This window comes from Ailuropoda melanoleuca, chromosome 10 (genome assembly GCF_002007445.2).
Source record: "Ailuropoda melanoleuca isolate Jingjing chromosome 10, ASM200744v2, whole genome shotgun sequence".
Taxonomy (NCBI): Eukaryota; Metazoa; Chordata; class Mammalia; order Carnivora; family Ursidae; genus Ailuropoda; species Ailuropoda melanoleuca.
The window spans coordinates 18,790,083-18,809,532 of record NC_048227.1 but is presented as its reverse complement, the minus strand read 5'-3'; the positions used below and the strand labels follow the sequence as shown (position 1 = coordinate 18,809,532).

The 19,450-nt window shown below is 46.8% G+C and overlaps 1 protein-coding gene across 1 annotated transcript in view; it reads left to right on the top strand.

Annotated features, from left to right (window-relative positions):
* Positions 1-9,422, top strand: part of HS3ST4 (heparan sulfate-glucosamine 3-sulfotransferase 4) — a 391,665-nt gene extending 382,243 nt beyond the window's left edge. Inside the window, exon 2 of the mRNA XM_034670228.1 lies at positions 5,851-9,422. Within this exon, the coding sequence (XP_034526119.1) occupies positions 5,851-6,487 (637 nt within the window). The 3' untranslated portion in view covers positions 6,488-9,422. The remainder of the gene's footprint in view (positions 1-5,850) is intronic.
* Positions 9,423-19,450: the final 10,028 nt, after the last annotated feature.

Below are 19,450 nucleotides of genomic sequence, written 5' to 3'. Positions count from 1 at the left end.
AAATCCCTGTCCTAAATTCATTCAGCAAGTTAGTTTAAGTCTGAGCTCTCACTCAAGATCCCTGCATTCTGGGCTTCAATTTAGCTGATCCGGCATATGGCCCCAGGGCATGCAGCTTTTCTTGGGTCTTCCTACAAGACAGATAGTTTCCAAATGGTTTGAATATCTGCCTTCAGAGATTTCCAGGATTCCTGAATCCGGGCTTGAAAAGCACAATGAACTTTACAAGAGAACTGGGCAGGGCAAATCCTGCCTATGTGTCCTTGGACAGGGATCGCGGTCACCCCGGCGCTCCACGTCCACATCTATATAACAGACTCAGTGAATCCTAGGGTATTTGGTGAGCTTTAGCCAGGAGAACCATGTGGAACCACCTTGTTGGGGGCTTGGCAAGCAGCAGGAGCTCAATTGACTTTCTAAGTGAGTTCTTTCGTCACTGCGTCACTGCGGAGGAAGTAGCCGGACCTCATGCCCTTGCCCTAACCACCCTTCTCTTGGGTTACAGTTCATCAGGAGGGCTCAGAAAATATTGCTAATTTATGCACCATTTGTTCCACGGGAAAATGCATTTGGGAAAATGTGAGCTCTCCCACATGCCTCCAATTCAGGCAAGCCAAAGGCAAATTCTGCCACTGACCCTTCCAGAGAGAATGGGCACTTTATATCTAACACGGGTGATTGCTTTCTCCCTCGGCGTTCATGATGGTATCCATTTGCTTANATCCCTGTCCTAAATTCATTCAGCAAGTTAGTTTAAGTCTGAGCTCTCACTCAAGATCCCTGCATTCTGGGCTTCAATTTAGCTGATCCGGCATATGGCCCCAGGGCATGCAGCTTTTCTTGGGTCTTCCTACAAGACAGATAGTTTCCAAATGGTTTGAATATCTGCCTTCAGAGATTTCCAGGATTCCTGAATCCGGGCTTGAAAAGCACAATGAACTTTACAAGAGAACTGGGCAGGGCAAATCCTGCCTATGTGTCCTTGGACAGGGATCGCGGTCACCCCGGCGCTCCACGTCCACATCTATATAACAGACTCAGTGAATCCTAGGGTATTTGGTGAGCTTTAGCCAGGAGAACCATGTGGAACCACCTTGTTGGGGGCTTGGCAAGCAGCAGGAGCTCAATTGACTTTCTAAGTGAGTTCTTTCGTCACTGCGTCACTGCGGAGGAAGTAGCCGGACCTCATGCCCTTGCCCTAACCACCCTTCTCTTGGGTTACAGTTCATCAGGAGGGCTCAGAAAATATTGCTAATTTATGCACCATTTGTTCCACGGGAAAATGCATTTGGGAAAATGTGAGCTCTCCCACATACCTCCAATTCAGGCAAGCCAAAGGCAAATTCTGCCACTGACCCTTCCAGAGAGAATGGGCACTTTATATCTAACACGGGTGATTGCTTTCTCCCTCGGCGTTCATGATGGTATCCATTTGCTTCAACTGAGGAGGCCCCAGAGAGAGATAACACAAATTGAACGATGTAGCTTGATCTGGCAAGAATTTCTGGGGATTCTGGCCCGGGTTTCTGTAACTCCCTGTGGTAAGTCAGTGACAGCCCACCTTTACAGCATAACATAATGAGGCTCGTTTTAACATTCAGCTTTGCCACCCACTAGCAGAGTGACCTTGGGCCAGTCCTATAACCTTGCCGAGCCTCTCTAGTTCTATTAAGCATTGTCGGGCAGCCATAAAGAGCTCAGGCTAGCTATGGTGTGAGACAGATCTGGGGATGAATTTCAGTGCCCCCCTTCTTGTGACTTCGGGCAAATGAATCCATTTCACTGGGCCTCAGTTTCCGGACCTCTATAATGGGGACAACAGTAACGTCTTCTTAAGAGAGTTGTTGAAATATTCATAGCTAACGTATGGAGAACTTTCTCCATATAAAGGACTCTTTTCAATATTAACTTACTTCACCTTAATAAAATCTCTCTGAGATGTATCTTATTAGTACGATGCCTGTTTTCCAGATAATGAGACTGAGACACAGATTATCTGGGTTAAATCATTCGCCCAGGGTCAGACAGCTAATAAGTAAGTGGATCCAAACTTAGAAAGTCTGGAGTCTGTGCGCTTAACCAACTAGGCTGGAGAGTCCAATGTCTTGAAAGTGCTTAGAGAAGTGGGTCTGGCATCAGAATTTGGATTCAGACCACAGCCTGGAGCAAGCACTCTGTGACTGGTGCACATGGGGCTTCTGCTCCGCAAAGCACCCCACCCCCCGGAGCGGGAGTGGGGGGGGCGGTGAGCGAATTGGATGGGGGCTCATAAACATTTGGGGCTCTGAGAGCAGATGTGTGATCTTGCAGAACGCTTCTTGCTTCAGGACTGTGTGTCGACGTTGATGTCACGGCTGCTCTGAGCACCCCAGATACTGTTAACGAGCTGTTCCAAGCCCAGATGTGGTGTTTTCGCACCATATGGTCCAAACTGAAGTGCATGGTCTTTCAGACAGGGATGGCACGGAACTCACTCACACCACACCTCCGTGCATGGAAAACCCACTTAGAGGGACCATGCCCTCCAGCTGCCCCAATTCTCCTCACGTCCAGGGATCACGCTTTCATCTGTATGCCATTCATGGATTCACCCACCAACCCCAGACAGTGAGGGGGCAGCCATCCTATGTGGCAGGCACTGGGTTAGACCCGAGGGATACAAAGGTGAATAGAATATTGCCTGCAGCTTTGAGGGACTGAGACTAGCCATGAAGGGCTAGGGAACAAATCGTATGATGCCAATATTCTAAGCTCTATGGTACAGGTAGCAAGGACTGCGGGAATGAAAAGGAATTCGTGAATGAATGAATGAATGAATGAGTGAATGAATATAACTGGTGCAGAATCCTTTTCAGGAAGGGGGAATGGCTACTTGATATCAGCTGAGCAGCTACTGCGGGTCTTCTTACTGGCAACAGATCCTGGGTGGCTCATACCACACGGTTGTATCTTGGCTCAATGAGATGGTCTCACCGTGCGTGCCCCAATGCTGGACCTCCCCTTCAATGCCGTGTTTTAATTCATCTGTAACACGATCAAAGACATTTAGACTCCTCTGCTCCCCTCTGCCTTCCCTGGCACCCCTCTTTTTCCCTTTTGCACTGAGCACTGGGCTGGGCACACACTGGCTGGGAGGTGGGGTGCCATTTCATCCCAGATGCTTCAGATAAAGACCTGAGATCCCTATGTGTCTTGACAGACTGTAGCAATTAGCCAGAGTGAAGGAGATGAATTTGAAAGGGGCCCATTGTAAAGACAAACAAATGCCGAGGTCTGCAAAGTGAATGGCAGAGACCAAATGAGAAGAAAAATCTAGCAGCTGCTCTTGCACTAAAGAAAAAAAACAAAAACAAAAACACAAAATAAGCAAGCAACAGTATATGTGAGGGATTAAAAATCTGGATAGGGCCATGTAAAAATATCTATCTTCAGGTATTTTTTTGCAGCAGTATTTATTTAATATTTTCATAATGCGACATGAGTTTCATACTAAGAGAATATATTTCTGCAATTGAATTTCAGAAAGTAGGACATCGGCATGTCCTACTAAACTCAGGCTGAATTCATCCGTCACCAGCCTCCAGGTCAGAAAGTGTGGTTGGTGACATAGGCTTGAATGAGAATACCCATTATCCCTAGACCCGTTCCTTCAGTTGTTCAGCTTTGCCATGTGGTCAAATACAAGTATTTTTTTTCCTTGCTTTTCTCTAAGAATTGCTGTGCCGCTCAACGGTCTTGTAGACCTAGGGTAGGTTTTAAAGACTCTGGCATTCACCAGGTGCTATTCTAACCAGAAGGAAGGGACTCCTCTTAGCTCTATTTTTTGTGTGTGTGTGAGATGAGAAACTTGGGGTCAATGTGGGTTCAGGATACTTCCTAGAGGGCTTCCAAACTTCAGAGTAAATTTGGGTTTTATCAACTTCCCAGGGACGGGGGTAGTCAGAAGGTCTCCCGTCCTGCACATCTGACTCCCAAAGGCTCTGCCTTCCTGAGCCCTGCCCCTCTGAATGAGAGGGTTAAATCTGGTGAGAGCTGAGCAGGCACATAAAGATGTTCAGACCACTTTGGAGAACATGTTCGTCCAAGATGAGCATGACTATGGCTGGGGCAATTGCTTTGATCCAAAGACTTCTGGCCATCCAGCCATTATGTGCTAACAACATCTGACTCTATGTGAAGCTCTCTACTGGGCAAATTCCTCTGGCCTAATAAAAGTGCTTGCCAAGAAAGCACAAAACCCAGTAGCAATTAATTATTGACAGAGCATGTGAATTAGAGATAAAAGAAAAGTCGTTCTTTCTCTTCACACGCGATAGTAAATAAATTTAATTATGGTAGGGGAAGCTAAGGGATCTTCGTCTGTATTAAGTTTTATTAGCTGAGACGTTTAAAAGCATGTCATCCCAGCAAAGAGGTCTTGTGTAATCCTAAATGTACCACTTTGGTGCAGGGCTCAGAAGTGAATAGATTTAATGGAGCGCATGGTGGCAGATGGCCTGCTCTACCGACAGGTACAACAGGTTTACCGTCAATTAACTTTGGTCGACATCTGCCTGTAGCAAATTGACTGTATGATAGGATCCTGAGCCCCTTTTATCATTGATAGGCCTGCCACAGTGGGATTGGGGGCACATAGCATCAAAACCTCTTCAATGTCTTGAAGCTCCCAAATGGGACCGAGGCCACTCTGAAGGTGAACGTGGTTGGAGGGGTGGGTGTGGAGATGCATCCTGGGGAAGGAAACTGAGACACATGGTGTGGGATCTACCACTGGTCCACTGGGCAAGCTTGGGAGCAAAATAAAGAAGAACTCCGTTTCTAGAACCAGAGCCATGCTAGATGCCTTCACGCTGGATGTCGTTTTTATTCTGAACTTGAACCTGAGGTGAGCTTTAGGATTTTACAGAGGACAATAAGGGGACGTGATTGAACTTGTTCAGGTCACAAAGCTTGTCTGGTTCCCTGTCTCTGGGCTTCCTTTCTTCATTTGCACAGCGATCCCTTTGGACCAGGTCAAGGCTCAGCATATGTTTTCCTAAAGGGCCAGTGAGTAAATATGCTTGGCTCTGTGTGTCTTAAAGTCCCTGTTGCAACTACTCAGCTCTGCTGTTGCAGCACAAAAGCGACCAGGGACAGTACATTAAGGAAGGAGTGTGGCTGTGTTCCAGGGAAAGTTTATTTATGGGCATTGAAATTTGAATTTCATATAATTTTCATGCATCACAAAATGTTATTATTATTATGTTGGGTTTTTTCCCAACCGTTTAGAGATTAAACATCAGTCTTAGCTGTGAGCCATACAAAAAAAAAAATGAGAGGCAGGGAGTAGTTGGCCAACCCCTGGTCTAGATAATCTTTGAGTTCTTGGGGCGCTCAAACATTTTCCAAAAGCCACTACGACAATAGTAATATCCTTGATTTATTAAGCTCTTGCACGTGCCAGATTCTGTGCTAAATGCTTTACAAGTATTATCTCCCTTAATCCTTATACTACAGTGCAAAGTAAGTGCTGTCATTACCTCTGTTTCAGAGATTACACAAAACTAAATACATAGAGAAATTAAGAGTGTATCTCTGTTGAATGTAACTGGTAAGAGATAGGGCAGCAGTTGAAACCCAGGTGTATGAGGTTCCCAGGAATGAAGGCAGAAGCCTGATGCTGCCTTTCCTGATAATACCATAATCAGAGCCTCAGTAGGACATAGAGTTAAAAAGAATCCCTAGGATTTATCAACGAATTTTATTTTGTACTTCCCCACGAGGAGCTCTGTATGTCACGCATTTCGTACAAACAGTTAACACGGTTCTGGATGGGAATGACCACTCTCTTCCTTTCCCTCCCTCTTCCAGAAATGTGATGCCTAAGACTTTGGATGGGCAGGTAACCATGGAGAAGACGCCGAGTTACTTTGTGACAAATGAGGCTCCCAAGCGCATCCACGCCATGGCCAAGGACATCAAGCTGATCGTGGTGGTGAGGAACCCAGTGACCAGGGCCATCTCTGACTACACCCAGACGCTGTCAAAGAAACCCGAGATCCCCACCTTCGAGGTGCTGGCCTTCAAAAACCGGACCCTAGGGCTGATCGACGCCTCCTGGAGTGCCATTCGAATAGGGATCTATGCTCTGCACCTGGAAAACTGGCTCCAGTATTTCCCCCTCTCCCAAATCCTCTTTGTCAGTGGTGAGCGACTCATAGTGGACCCTGCCGGGGAAATGGCCAAAGTACAGGATTTTCTAGGCCTCAAGCGTGTCGTGACTGAAAAACATTTCTATTTCAACAAAACCAAGGGGTTCCCTTGTCTAAAGAAGCCAGAAGACAGCAGTGCCCCAAGATGCTTAGGCAAGAGCAAAGGTCGGACTCATCCCCGCATCGACCCCGATGTGATCCACAGACTGCAGAAATTCTACAAACCCTTCAACATGATGTTTTACCAAATGACTGGTCAAGATTTCCAGTGGGAACGGGAAGAGGGTGACAAATGAGGTTAGAGAGGCAGAGGGAAAGCCAGTGAATAGCTAAGGAGGCTCCTGACCTGAGTCCTGAAATTCCCCCACCCGGGTCTGTAGCCTCAGCCTCACTGGAGAGCCAAGTAGATCCCCTCCTTTGTCCAGCCGGGATTGCTTCCAATGCTGTAGCCTTAGGCAAAGGGATGGATCCCACCACATACTCACGGAGGCACTGGGTTTGCCTGGGCAGCGGCATCTGGTTGACCAGATGGCCACCAGGAGCCACTGCTAATTCTTGTCTTCTGCTAATTAATAGAGTCTGAAGACAGGATAAATAGCTGTCAAGGTCAGAGACCGTGCCAGGAATGTTTCTTTAGTGATTTAAAAAAAAAAAAAAAAAAGAGGAAGGAAGGTCTGCTTTGGCCACTTTAGAAGCCTGAGTCCTAGCCCTGCATCTGGCACGGCCCTCTGCTGTACAGACCTTTGCTTCGGCATCTCTCCAGAACACCACTTGTGGCTGAGGGCTCCAGGACTCCTAGGGAGCAAGGTCCTTTCTCTGAGGTGTCTCTAGCCTTCTCCTTCAAGGTCTCATCCCACAACCCTTTGATGTCTCCCCCCCCTCACCTTATGAAGGCAAAGGCATGCACGTTCCTCACCAGAAAACAAAAACAAAAAACAAACAAAACAAAAAGCTGACACCCTTGGAAGCCTTCTTTCCAAGAGCCCTCCTAGGAGGGTCCTGGGCTGTGGTGAAACTTAGCACAGGCCCTCGTGATAGAATCAGGCCTACATGGCTGTCCTCGGAGCCGTGTGATTGCCTTTGCGTTCCGGGCCCTGAGGTTGGTAAAGATAAATGTTATTTCTGGGGGTGAAAAAAGAAGGCCAGATCTTTTGGTGGGAGGTCTCCACATGTGAGAAGACCCTTAGCACCACGGTTCTGAGGAATGCTTTCGGGGTGGACTCTGTCTCTTAGGGTCCCCACGGGGCAAGGACCAGATAGTTGGCATGTCTTCCATTATGAGTAATCCTGAGCAACACAACCAACAGGGGATCAGTCACCATTCTTCTGTTCGCCCCACCGTGTCCCCTTCATGGTCACCTGATGCTTCACTTACTCTCTTGAGAGATGGCCCATTGGGGCAGTGACAGAGTGCCCAACTCCATCTATGGCGGGTCGTCGGATCCGGTCTGCGAATGCAGGGGAGGGCAAGGGCTGTCTGCGGACACCCCCATCAAGGGCTGCTGAACGAAGTGTCCCTTCCCATTACTTTGATTTGATTAAAAGGCCACATTTGACGCCAAGCACTTGTTCACAGATCTCCAAAACCAGGAACTGTTCTAGTAAATTTGGAAATATGTATGAGTGGGGGGAGCTAAGTCTGTTCACCTGTTATTAAACTCATTTCTCCCGCTAAATGAAAACTGTGTTGTTATAAAGCTTCATGCAACCTGACTGATGGGCTTTGACGGTGTGTTTGTGTTGGTCACCTCCAACCCCACCCCGACCCTCGAATTCTGGGATGATCCCTTCTCCTCCCCGGGGTGGCCAGAAAGCCCCAGATTAGAGAATCCTGTAGGAGATTCTGTCTGCAGAGCCAGATCATTCCCAAAATAGCACAAAAGAAGTGACTGTGTAAGGAGTGCAGCTTTCGCTCTCTTAACTTATCCCAACGAGGAATGGACTGATATGCTAGACTCAGAAACAACCTTACAAATAATTTTTTGCCAGATAAGAAAGTGGTTTTTTGAACCGAAGGCCACGAATATGCCTTCACCACCAAAGCAAAAAGAAGATACAGATGAACACACACAGGCACATACAAGCCCATCTCTTCGAAGGAAGAAAATGCATGCTGGTTCGGAAGAGTGTTTTGTGGGCTGGCTGATGTGGGTCTTGTATGAGCAGAGCAAAGAGTGGGTCCCGCTACCCATCAGGGGCAGCTGTGGGGCTTTTCAGGTTACAGCTTCCTGACCATCATTCCTGACCACACTTCTCATGGAATCAGGAGCTCTAGAGCGGAGCCCAGACACCTGTCCTTTCAAAAATATTCTTACAGGAGCTGGAATTGAGAACAGCTTTAGGCAAGTCTTGCTTGTTTATTTCTTTGCCCTGTCATTCTCGGTCCTGTCCTCCTTGTAGGCTTTTGTGGGGATTACTCCCAAGAGAAGTGGCCCCCAGGTTGTCATGGCTTCCTGGGGCAAACATGGTCTTTCTGGTTTTTTTGAGGGGGGGAGTTCAGTGGGAACTAGGTAAGGGGTGATCGCACAACGTAGACAGTCAAAGGAGCATCTGGTTCTAAGAAGGCCTTAAATTAAGATAATTTTCTACCAGCTAAGAATTAGGACCATTACACCAGCCTACCCTTAGCCTCATCTCTTCTCACGTGGGTGGACATACATGGACTCAGCCCCTCAATTACACTCACTTTCCACTTTTCCATCTCCCTGGCTGTCTCTCTGTCCCCATAAACCCAGAACATCAACACCTTAAGTGCCGTTTAAAAAGGAGCCTTGTAATTATGTGTCTTCGAGTAAATGTGACAAGCAAATCCATTTTTAATAGGGTGAGCTGACGGTTAATAGGCCATTCTCACCTGGAAAATAAAAGTGGGGAACGTCAGCCCCTTAAAGTATGTATACGCTCTTGCATCTCACAGCAGGCTTAAATTCTCTGGAGAAATCCGGCAGAAGCCAAAGCCTTGAGAGCTTGAGGGTTTTTACCTTAAAGGTCTATTTGGTGATAGGGTTGAAAGCTCATGGTTTGGAAAAGAAATGCAAACTTGACATGCTTAAGGTCTATTTTCTGCAGTGTCTACTCTGGCTTGATCCTTTCGACTCTGGGAGTGAGCCACTAAGCCATGTCCCCTTCTTCAGTGGGGAAACTTGACAAAGGAATTATTTCCTATCCAGAAAAGCTAAGTCAACCTGCTAAAATAGAGTCAGGTTAATAATACTTCCGCCCTATTTAAACGTGAGCATTGCAACTCACAGGAGATTGAATTTTGTATTTGATTTCAATTAGCAAAGCATAAATTATATTTAATTTTCTATTCCCCTCTTTTCCCTCGAATGGATGATTCACAGCTCTGGAAAGGCTGCTGCGTGCGGTTCAGAGATGGGAAAAGGAGAATTCATCCCTCCCAAAAGTGCAGCTGACAGTGCTCCCATATTCGTCGCCTCTTGCCAGCATTATTCTGTGCCTGAAACGTAGGAAAGCCTTGGCCTTGCCGCTTAGACCTACCAGCTCAAAGCACAACAGCAATAATAGCAAAAGCACTCAGCAGCTCCATTTATCTTCCTTCTGACCGTATATGAAAACCATGACTTCAGTGTCATCCAATTTCTTACCCTTCCTGTACCTTCCCATCGGACCACCCTTGGCCCCCTTATTCCCTAAAGAAAACTTCTGCCTTACTGCTGTCGGAAGAGGGGTGGCTGGGGTCTGTCCTTGCCTTTCTCTGTGTCTTGGACAAGTGTCACTGATCATCTAAACCTTAGTTTTCGTATCTCTAAAATGGGTATACTCAATCCTTACCCCACCTACCACTCAGAGCTTCTGTGATGATCAAAACGAGTGAATAGATCGAAGGTATTTGAAAAGAATGAAGAGCTTGAATGACACAATGGGTAGTGATGATGGTGGTGGTGGTGGTGGTGATGATGGTGAAGAAGGAGGAAGAGGAGGAGGAGGGAGGAAGTTCTCAGTACCCCTTCTATAACAGCGTGCCTTTACAGTGTTCTAAGAGTGTATCTTTACTCAGACTGGACAATTATGAGAATGTTAAGAGAATATGAACCAGCACTGATCTTGCTCGAAGCTGAGGCCAGAAGAAAAGCGCTCCATAGCACAGGGCGGGCTGAATTTCAGGCATTCCAATGCAAACCTTCTCTCTGCTGTCCGGACCCTCCCCTCAGCCCATACACAGACCGGTTCTCTCTGAATTTCAGGCATTCCAATGCAATCCTTCTCTCCCCTCACCCCATACACAGACCGGTTCTCCTCACTGTGGCTTTTCACTGGCTCCACCCACACTCAAGGTTCTTTTAGAAACAACGGGGCCAAACAAATCCTCTTGAGATGAAAATGGGAGTGAAGTTTTCAAGCCTCCAGGCTATGAATTCTGTACAGCCTGGAGCTCTGACTCCTGAAAGTTTAGGGGGGAGACAAAGAAGTTGTGTCGGGGGATCTCCTCAGGCTTTTGTGTAACTAGTCGCCTTGGGGAGAGATGAGTTTGTATGATTAGCTTCTCAAGGGGGTGAGGATGTGTCCTTTTCAGATATGAGATACATGAGATCACTTTTTTTAATTGCGAAAATTTCCTGTGTTACAAGGTAATCATAGAATGTCATCTGTCATCCAGGCAGGGGATCAAGACCAAGGAAATATATGAGATGTGGGTCCCCTGATGGAAGATGGACAAGAATCTCGCTCGAGTTTCCCCGGATATAGGAATGGATATAACACTGCTCTAGAGTCAATCATGTTTCGTTCCGACTTTTATTCCACAAATATATGTATAGATGACCAAGTGTCAGTTGAAAGAGATATGAGAGAGAGAAGCAGCCTTGACAGGGCTCCCAGCCTCGTGGGGAAGATGGCCACAAAAGAAATACATATAGAGAAGGTTTACATTGTTATGAGAGAGGATGCCCAGGGCGCTATGAAAACAGGAAATTGGGGTAGGGGTAACTGACCAGGGGAAAAGAAGGACCACTATAGACTTAACGGCATTAAAGACCACACAGAACAGTGTTTTCCCTCATCCCAAATCATAAGATTATTCTTATGCTCCAGACTTATGCTAAAACAGAGTGAGGTAGACACTAACAAAAGATGAAAAATACAAGATTGTATTAAGAAAGCTGTTAGGGACTTGGGCAGGGAGGAGGAGTGTATATGAGGGACTTTGCTATCAAGGATCATCTTTTCCCAGAAGGCAGGCTGACTGTAGCCAAGCCCCTTAACAGGAAACATAAATTCTTCCAGACACAGCCCTTGCTCCCTACCCCCTATAGCTTCCGTAGCATTGTCTCGGACCAAGGTCAAAGGATGACCTTCTTCTGCTTGTTGATTCATAGATCAAGAAGGAAACACCAAACCAATAGAAATCCAACTTTTCTGAAAATGCTGAAGTCAGTAATAGTTCAAATGAAAACACACGCACGTACTTACACATCTTAGATTGGATTCAATGATGATGTCGACTCGTCCTCTAGGTCAGGGATAAGCAACAAGTCTTACCCCTGTATTTCATAGCTGGGGACTCCGGAGCTTTGGGAACTTGAGGGACTTTCCCAAAGTTCCACAGCAACGTAACGACTGAAGTAAAACCACAAGGCAGGTTTCCGCGCTGGGGATCGTGGGAGAGACAGGTGCTGGGACAGCCAGCCCTGAATCATCCCAATAAACATGATTTCGATAGGTATTTTCATAATCTTGTCTCTAAGCCCAGGAAAAGTCAGCCTGAATAGCTCGGATCCCATTCGTCATTCTGCACCATTGGAAAAGGATGCTTTTGAAATAGAAACATAAAGACCAGTTGGGAGGTCACCCTTGTGGCCACGAGTAGACTAGAGCGAGAATAGTCTATTGCGTTTGGGCTCAGAAAGCTCTCCATCACAGCATCTCTCTGGCTCTGAGTGGACCCATACCTCCCTGTCATGGTCATATCTGTGGGGTTTAAGTAGGACTGGAGGGGACACAGAGAGCTCATTGGGTTAACACTTCCCATTCTTAACACCTCAACTTGAGAGAAGAGTTGATATTAAGCTTTTTGAACATTTTTAACTTTTTTTTTTTAACCCCTCCCTACTTGGAAGGAACACACAAACTATCTTAGGAAAAGGGGAATGAGATGAGCTGGAATGGCAGGATTAGACTGGAACCAGGTTAGGAAAATGACCAGTTGTTGGTTTTCAAAAGGTTGAGAACCCATGACTTCAGGTCCTGCTTGCCTCTACCAAGGGTCCACGGAGGCAAAGCTGGAGCAGCACATCATAGCCTTCCGCCTTCACGCAGCCCTGCACTGGATGGAGGGACTTGGTCTTCTCCTCTGAACACTTTCAAGACAATCCTGTTGGTAGATCCATTTCTGCCATAACTTTGCTTGCAACTCAATTACATCAGTATCTCTGTAATAAAGGATATTTCCCCCTAAATGTACATGTGTTTAGGGTCTGAGCTTTTGTCACCACTCTGAGATCATGGGACCAGCCTTGGGATGACACACAAACAAAACTGCAATAAACGGTATAAAGAAAAAAGAGTGGTGTGTGTTCTTTCCCACGGCTCACGGAAAAAGCAATATTTAGCAAATACTTTGGTTCCTTCTATCCCAAGAAGAAAGATGATGGCTGCAGATTCCACTGCGCCTTTCTGAGATCCAAGGCAAGACTTTCTGATGGAGCAGGAGGTCACCTCCTTTCGGTCATTTATGGAAGAAAAGATTGCTTAGTGTTGATCCCAGTGGGAGGCCTTATCCAGGGTGCCAGGGGAGAGGATGTGCTTCTGGGAATGCTGGGGGGGGGGCGGATAGGAGTAGGGGGCAGGGCTTTGGAAATAAGGGCTTTCATTAACCTGGCCATCCTGTGGAGAGGGAAAAAAAAAAGCAAAAAAACAGAATGGGAACTATTTATAACATAGGCTGAGGTATGAGGCTAAATCATAGACTCACGGACCAGTCTCCGAGCCAGGACGAACCCCATCATCGATTTATTCTGCTCTGCGGCTCTCCTCAGAGAATGCAGATTGGGGTCCCTATAAATTTCTGGTTTCTAACTTCAGCGAGGCCCTCGGTTCTGCTATTCATTCCTTTTATTTGTCCCTGGGCAGCTCTTTTTCCCAGGCCCCTTGTAGTTGTTTTAGAGATTTCCACTTCTTTCAAGCTTTTCGCCCTACGCACACTCTCCTCCCACCCACATTGTTCTTTTGGTCAAGGAAGGCGGCTTTTGGAGGAAAGTCAAGTTCTCTCTCTTTCTCTCTCTCTCTATCTCTCCCTGGACTTGTGTCCAGGTGTCAGGTGAAGACAGGAATAGTGCCCGCCTCACAGAACAGTGTGGGCACTAGGGGGATGATGGACGCCAGGCTCTTTAAAAGGAGGGGCAAAGTAAGAGTTCAGTAGGCTCACCATTATTACCGTTATGATAAATTTTAAAAATTGCTAACTAAACTATGTTATGAATCCCTAATTCCTCCACTCCTGTCTCCTTAGTTCCTATACCTGCCTGGGCTCCCTAAACGCTCAGCTTCTAAGTTCGTGTGCTTTATTCATTTATCCCCCCTCTTCACTGGTCTTTAACGTCATTCCAAAGCCAATCATCCCTTCATTAATTTCAGGACAAAAAGCTTTCCGTAGCACCTGTGAAAATATCATATATCACCAGCGCCCTCACCTCATAGCTCAAGTCCCGGAAAGTAGATTCCGTCCTCTCTGTATTCTCCCAATTACTACCCTCTTCTTACACCCCTGCATCCTGGCATCGGCTCTCGGGAGTCTAAGGAAGGGCTTGATGAGGTCATCAGTGGTGCTGCAATCATCAGACACAGAGGCCATCTTCAGCCTTCGCCTATGTGGTCTCTCGTTAGCTCTTGGGACTGATGGCCGCCGCCTTCCTCGGCGAAGCACTCCTGCTCTATCTTTCATATTGCACTTCTCTTGGATTCATTGCCCACCTTTGATCTCTTCTGAGCTCAGCTTCACCGACGACGACTCCTCTTTTTTTTTTGTTTTTGTTTTTTAATTTTAATCAAGGGTGGAGATTGCTTGGTCTCATTACGTGGATGTTCTGGATGGTTTCATGCATTCTCATGGTTCCAACAAGTCATAAGCTGGCTCTCAAACCTGTATGATCAATAGCTGTAATTCCTAGGAAAGATGCTGTTGAGAGCCTCTCTATAGCTATCTACCCCCTTTTCCTTCCTCACAGAACCCTTGTTAGATTCTGGCAAGGAGTGGCAGTATGTGCATAGAAAATGGACTTCTTCTTCAACCCCAAGGAATGAACCATGATCAGCCTAAGCAATTCTGCTCATTGAATTCCCCACTGCCAGGAGACATGTGACCCTCTAAAGGTCAGTGGGGTCTGAGCAGTGGTCACCTCAAGGCTCTTGAGAAACATAATCATTAAGGATTTTTAAAAAGTGGCCAATGATAAGAGGATAGGAATCCATTTTTCCTACTTCTGAATGCTGTTGGGAAAGGATGACAGATTCAGAATTGTGGCAGCCATGTTGTGACCATGAGGCAACAAACATAGCCAACACTGAGGATGTCAGAGCCCAGACTGATGAAAAGAGCCTGGCACTTTGTTGACCTTACTGATCTGGTGACTCATGCAACCATGTAACTGCCTACCTCCAAGCTTTTCATTAAGGGATAGAATAAATACCTCATGTTTGAGCTTGAAACACTTTGTAATCATGTATAATTTTTTTGCACAATTAAGGTATTCTAAATTATAAGTCCCTTGGGGTCCACAGGACAAGAAAGACAATGCATTGATGAGTAGACAGTATCTGGGGAAATCATTATGGCCTCATGATGCTAACTAGAATCATGGGATCGGTCAAGGGTAGACCAAACCTACATTAATGGGACAGAATTGACCTCAGACATACATGGACCCTGCCCTCCTTTCCTTTTCCTTTTTTTTTTTTTAAGATTTTATTTATTTGACCAAGCGAGAGAGAGAGAGAGAGAGAGCACAGCAGCAGAGGGAGAAGAAGACTCCCCACTGAGCAGGACCCTGGGATCATGACCTGAGCTGAAGGCAGATACTTAACCAACTGAGCCACCCGGGTACCCTTTCAACCTCACTTCTGTTACTGTTCATTTTCCAGGGCTTGGTCTTTCTTTATCTGTACTTATTCCAGTGATCTCCTACATTCTCATCGTTTTAAGCACCATCTCCCTGCTGGGCACTCCCAATCTCAGATTTTTATGCAGAGCTTTCTCTCAGACTTCAGATTCTTACATCAAACTACCCTTGGCTTTTCTGCTTGGTATCTCCATCTTAATGCATCAAAGTCAAATTCTGGATGTTCTAAGTCACGCACGCTAGTTCCTCCCGATATCTTGCCTACTGAGCAAATAGCTTCTGTCTCTCCAAGCCGAAAGCCTATATTCATTCTCGCACCTCCCTGTGTCTTATACTGTGTGTAATTTAAAAAAAATACGTCCAGAATTCAGCTACTTTGCATCACCATCACTTAGGACCGTCAGTTTTAACAGAGTATTGCATAGGATACACTTATATTCAACACCTTCATTCTTCTTACCTGGTCTCTTGAGGCCTCCCCGCAAGTGGTCTCCCTTTCACTAGTTTACTCCTTTGTAAATTTATGATTCATTCTGCGTCTGGAGTCACACTGACAAGGGAGATTGACTATCATCCTCTTATTAATAAACTACTTGTGATTCCTGTATTAGTTAGTCACTTCTTTAGCTAGAAGTCACAGACAGCACAACTCAAACAGAAGATTGAGGACTAGAGGGAATTTACTGGCTCATGTAACTGAAATTTCTAAAAGGTGACTAGCTTAAGGTACAGCTGCATCTAGGAGTTCAATAACCGGTGAGTTTTCTCTTTTTCAACCCCCTCTCCTTCCACCTCCTCTGTCCTCCAATATTTTGTCTTCAATTGTCTCTTTTCACATGATATTATTATGGCTGCTTGCAGCTCAGCCTAAACCACATTAAACAATTCAACAGAAAACATATTTTCCTAAGAGCTCCATCCAAAACGGGTCACGTGGCCACTCAGGAACCAATCACTGTGGCCAAGGAGCTGAAGTACTCTCAGGGTCTGGCTTAAGTCACACCTGGGGACCGTGCAGAGCCAGCCCCTTCTCTTGTCTTGGAAAACATCATTACTGAATGGGGGAGAATGATTCCAAAAGGAGATGCCGGGAAACCAATAAAATGCTTCTCATGGTTCCCTGTTGCCTACGTGACAGATTCCCAATTCCTCAGCATAGCACATAAGGGTTTTTAAATTTGTCCCCGAACTAGCCCTCCCGCCCCCTCCATGGCAACTACCATACTCAACGCACCTGTTACACTGGCTTGTCATCGTCCCCTGTACACAGTTTCTGCTGTGCCCTGTACTTGTGATGGCTTCCCTACCCCAGTCCTTTCTTTTCCTGTGAAATAACACTCATGCTTAAGGACCCGATGGAACTGTTCCCTCCATGATTCCCTGGCCGAACTGGTTGTGCCGCCCTCTGCCCTTGAAATCCTCAGCCAAGCCACTTAAGATTCTGCAAATCATGTCCCTGAGCCGTTGTTTTCCACTAGACTGTGAGCTTCTTGGGGGATGGAATGTCTCACTTGTCTCTGTTCCACTGCTGCCTCATCTTAGGATTGCGACAGTAACTGCTGACCAGAGGGATGAATGAGGAGTTTAATGAACGAGTAGTTGTATGATTTAGCGGGGAGAGCACCAGGCAAAAAGTCTACATCCTCATTTGAGCCCCCTTCCCCACCACTTGTGTATCTACCCTTGAACCCTGAACCAGCCCGTTCCCTTCTGGTCATCTCTCTTGTTGCCTCTTTCCCCACTGAGCTTACTGATCTCTGGTGAAGGGCTCGCAGGACGGATACATGGAAGAGAAGAGCTATACCCATTTCCACTGTACATTTTGCCAGGCCACGATGGGCATCTGACTTTTCGTCTGAAAACATCACTAAGGACTTCAAAGAGGTTAAAGCCAAACGGTCCGGGAAAGACAGCTTTTATCCCTCCTGAAGAGAGACTCCAGACCTCAATGCTCCTCTCATGATTTTATCATCATGATAAGAATTCCACCTTCAGTTCTGACTAAATGCCATCAAGTCACAGAGCTTCTCCTTCATTTTAAGCTTCTGTTTTTTGAGCATCTACTAAATGTCGACTGTTCCCTCTCGCTGGACTGCTTTTCCACCAGATAGCCCCCTGACTTATTGCCTCTGTCCCTCAGGTCTCTGCTCAGATGTCCCCATCCCAGCAAGGCCTTCCCCAAGCCCCCCGATTTAAAATCATAAACCCCTGCCCCCNCCCCGATTTAAAATCATAAACCCCTGCCCCCGGAACTCTATCCCTTAGCCTGCAGTATTTTTGTTTCTAGCACTTTCTCAGTGCATGTTGTTCATTACAGCCCACATTGCCTATGTGTGTTCAGTTGTTCACTTCTCCTCCGCTGGAACACAGCCCCCAGGAGGGCACGGACTTCTGGCTGTGGTGTGCCCCTCTGTACCGCTCTGCCCAGAGCTCGCGTACAGTAAGCACTCAAAAAAGGCTCCTCGAGTGAGTAAAGAAATATCAAGCACCCGACATAGATTATTGTACTCAATTTTACCCAACAGCCCTCGTAAGCACTCATGAGATAGAGGCACTACTATTGTCCCATTTTAGAGATGAGGAAAATGAAGCCCAAGGGAGTTAAGGTCATGTCAATCCTAAGAGACAGAGCTGGGAACTCAGGCTCTCCTTGAACATTTTCCCCTGGGGGGCTTCCCTGGGTGTCCTTAGGGAAGCAGAGATGGGATTTTACATTCCTCGCAAGGGCATCAGTGGGAGTTTTCCCAGCATGGTAGCCAGCTGCAGCCTGTCACCGCGGAGACCCCAGAGGAAAGAGATTTACCGAGTGATTGCAGGACCCGCACGGAGGAGCTATGCAGGTGACTCCTCAACTCTAACGGCTGCAGGTTATAAATCATCTCCCCCTCCGCGACAGCACTTGCCTCTGAGTCCGGCTAGGGTTCCCGTTCTGCAGAAGAAAAAGCGAAGAGAGAGAGGGTAAGCCATGGATCCCAGAGGAGTTTTCCCGCCTCGGCTGCCCAGGCAGCTAACAGCTTCTAGCCCCGTGGCGAGCGCGCCCAGCGGGGGGACTGCGCCCAGACAGAGGACACCCAGAAAACCCGAGGCTGTTGATCATTTTTACCAGAAGGAAACTTCTTGGCAGGACAGTTCACTCCATATTCTGGGCAAGGCTCTGTTCACGTGAGGTGTTTCCCCTCCTTTAAAACGGTCTTTATATCATTATAGGTCATGCCAACAGAGAGGCTCCTTCTCCGGGAGAGCCAGGGCTAAGCCTGACCTTGACGAAAGACCCTCCCCATGGCATTGTTCTAGCTCAGCGCACTCTTAGGAAGCGCTTCGTCCCCAGAGAGCGCGCAGAGACTGCTCAGCCAGAGGGAAAGGACAGCATCTTCGCAGAGCGGATTTAATCAGACCGTGGGGAAAGGGCTCCCATAACCTGTCACTCTGGAAAATTGCTGGCCGGCACTAGCCGCTTAATTAATTCCTATGATGTCAAAAACTGAAGTAAAGTAATAAAAGCCATATTGGGGAGCAGTCCAAACATTTGTATGGGCGTAGTACTAGTCCTCAGACCGGATGCGGCTTGCAGGACGATCTTATCTGGCGTGCACGATCCTATTGTTTTGGAGGGCCTGTAGGCAAGGCGTGGGTCCCGTCTTCACCCCAATTCCCGCCAGACCTTAAACTCTTAGGTCAGCCTGCTTTGTGATGTGTGTCTGCCGCTGAAAGGTTAAGATGTACCAACACGGAGAGGTTTTGTTTTTTGTTTTTTTTAAGATTTTATTTATTTATTTGACAGAGATAGAGACAGCCAGGGAGAGAGGGAACACAAGCAGGGGGAGTGGGAGAGGAAGAAGCAGGCTCCCAGCGGAGGAGCCCAAAGTGGGGCTCGATCCCAGAATGCTGGGATCACGCCCTGAGCCAAAGGCAGATGCTTAACGACTGAGCCAGCCAGGAGCCCCAACACAGAGAGTTTTGATGAAGTTACAAGGCGAGGTTTCTAGGCCTCGACATCATAATCTTTTTGCAACATTTACACTTAATATGCAGGGAGACAATAAGATCCCGAAGTTCCAATGCACCTCCCAATTGTTTTCTTCCAACCAGACCTTATTCTCATTTGCTATCTCACTTGCTGCTCACGGTATCCCTTATAAGGCACCGGTTCCTAAATTTAAGCATGCATTAAAAAGTACTTGA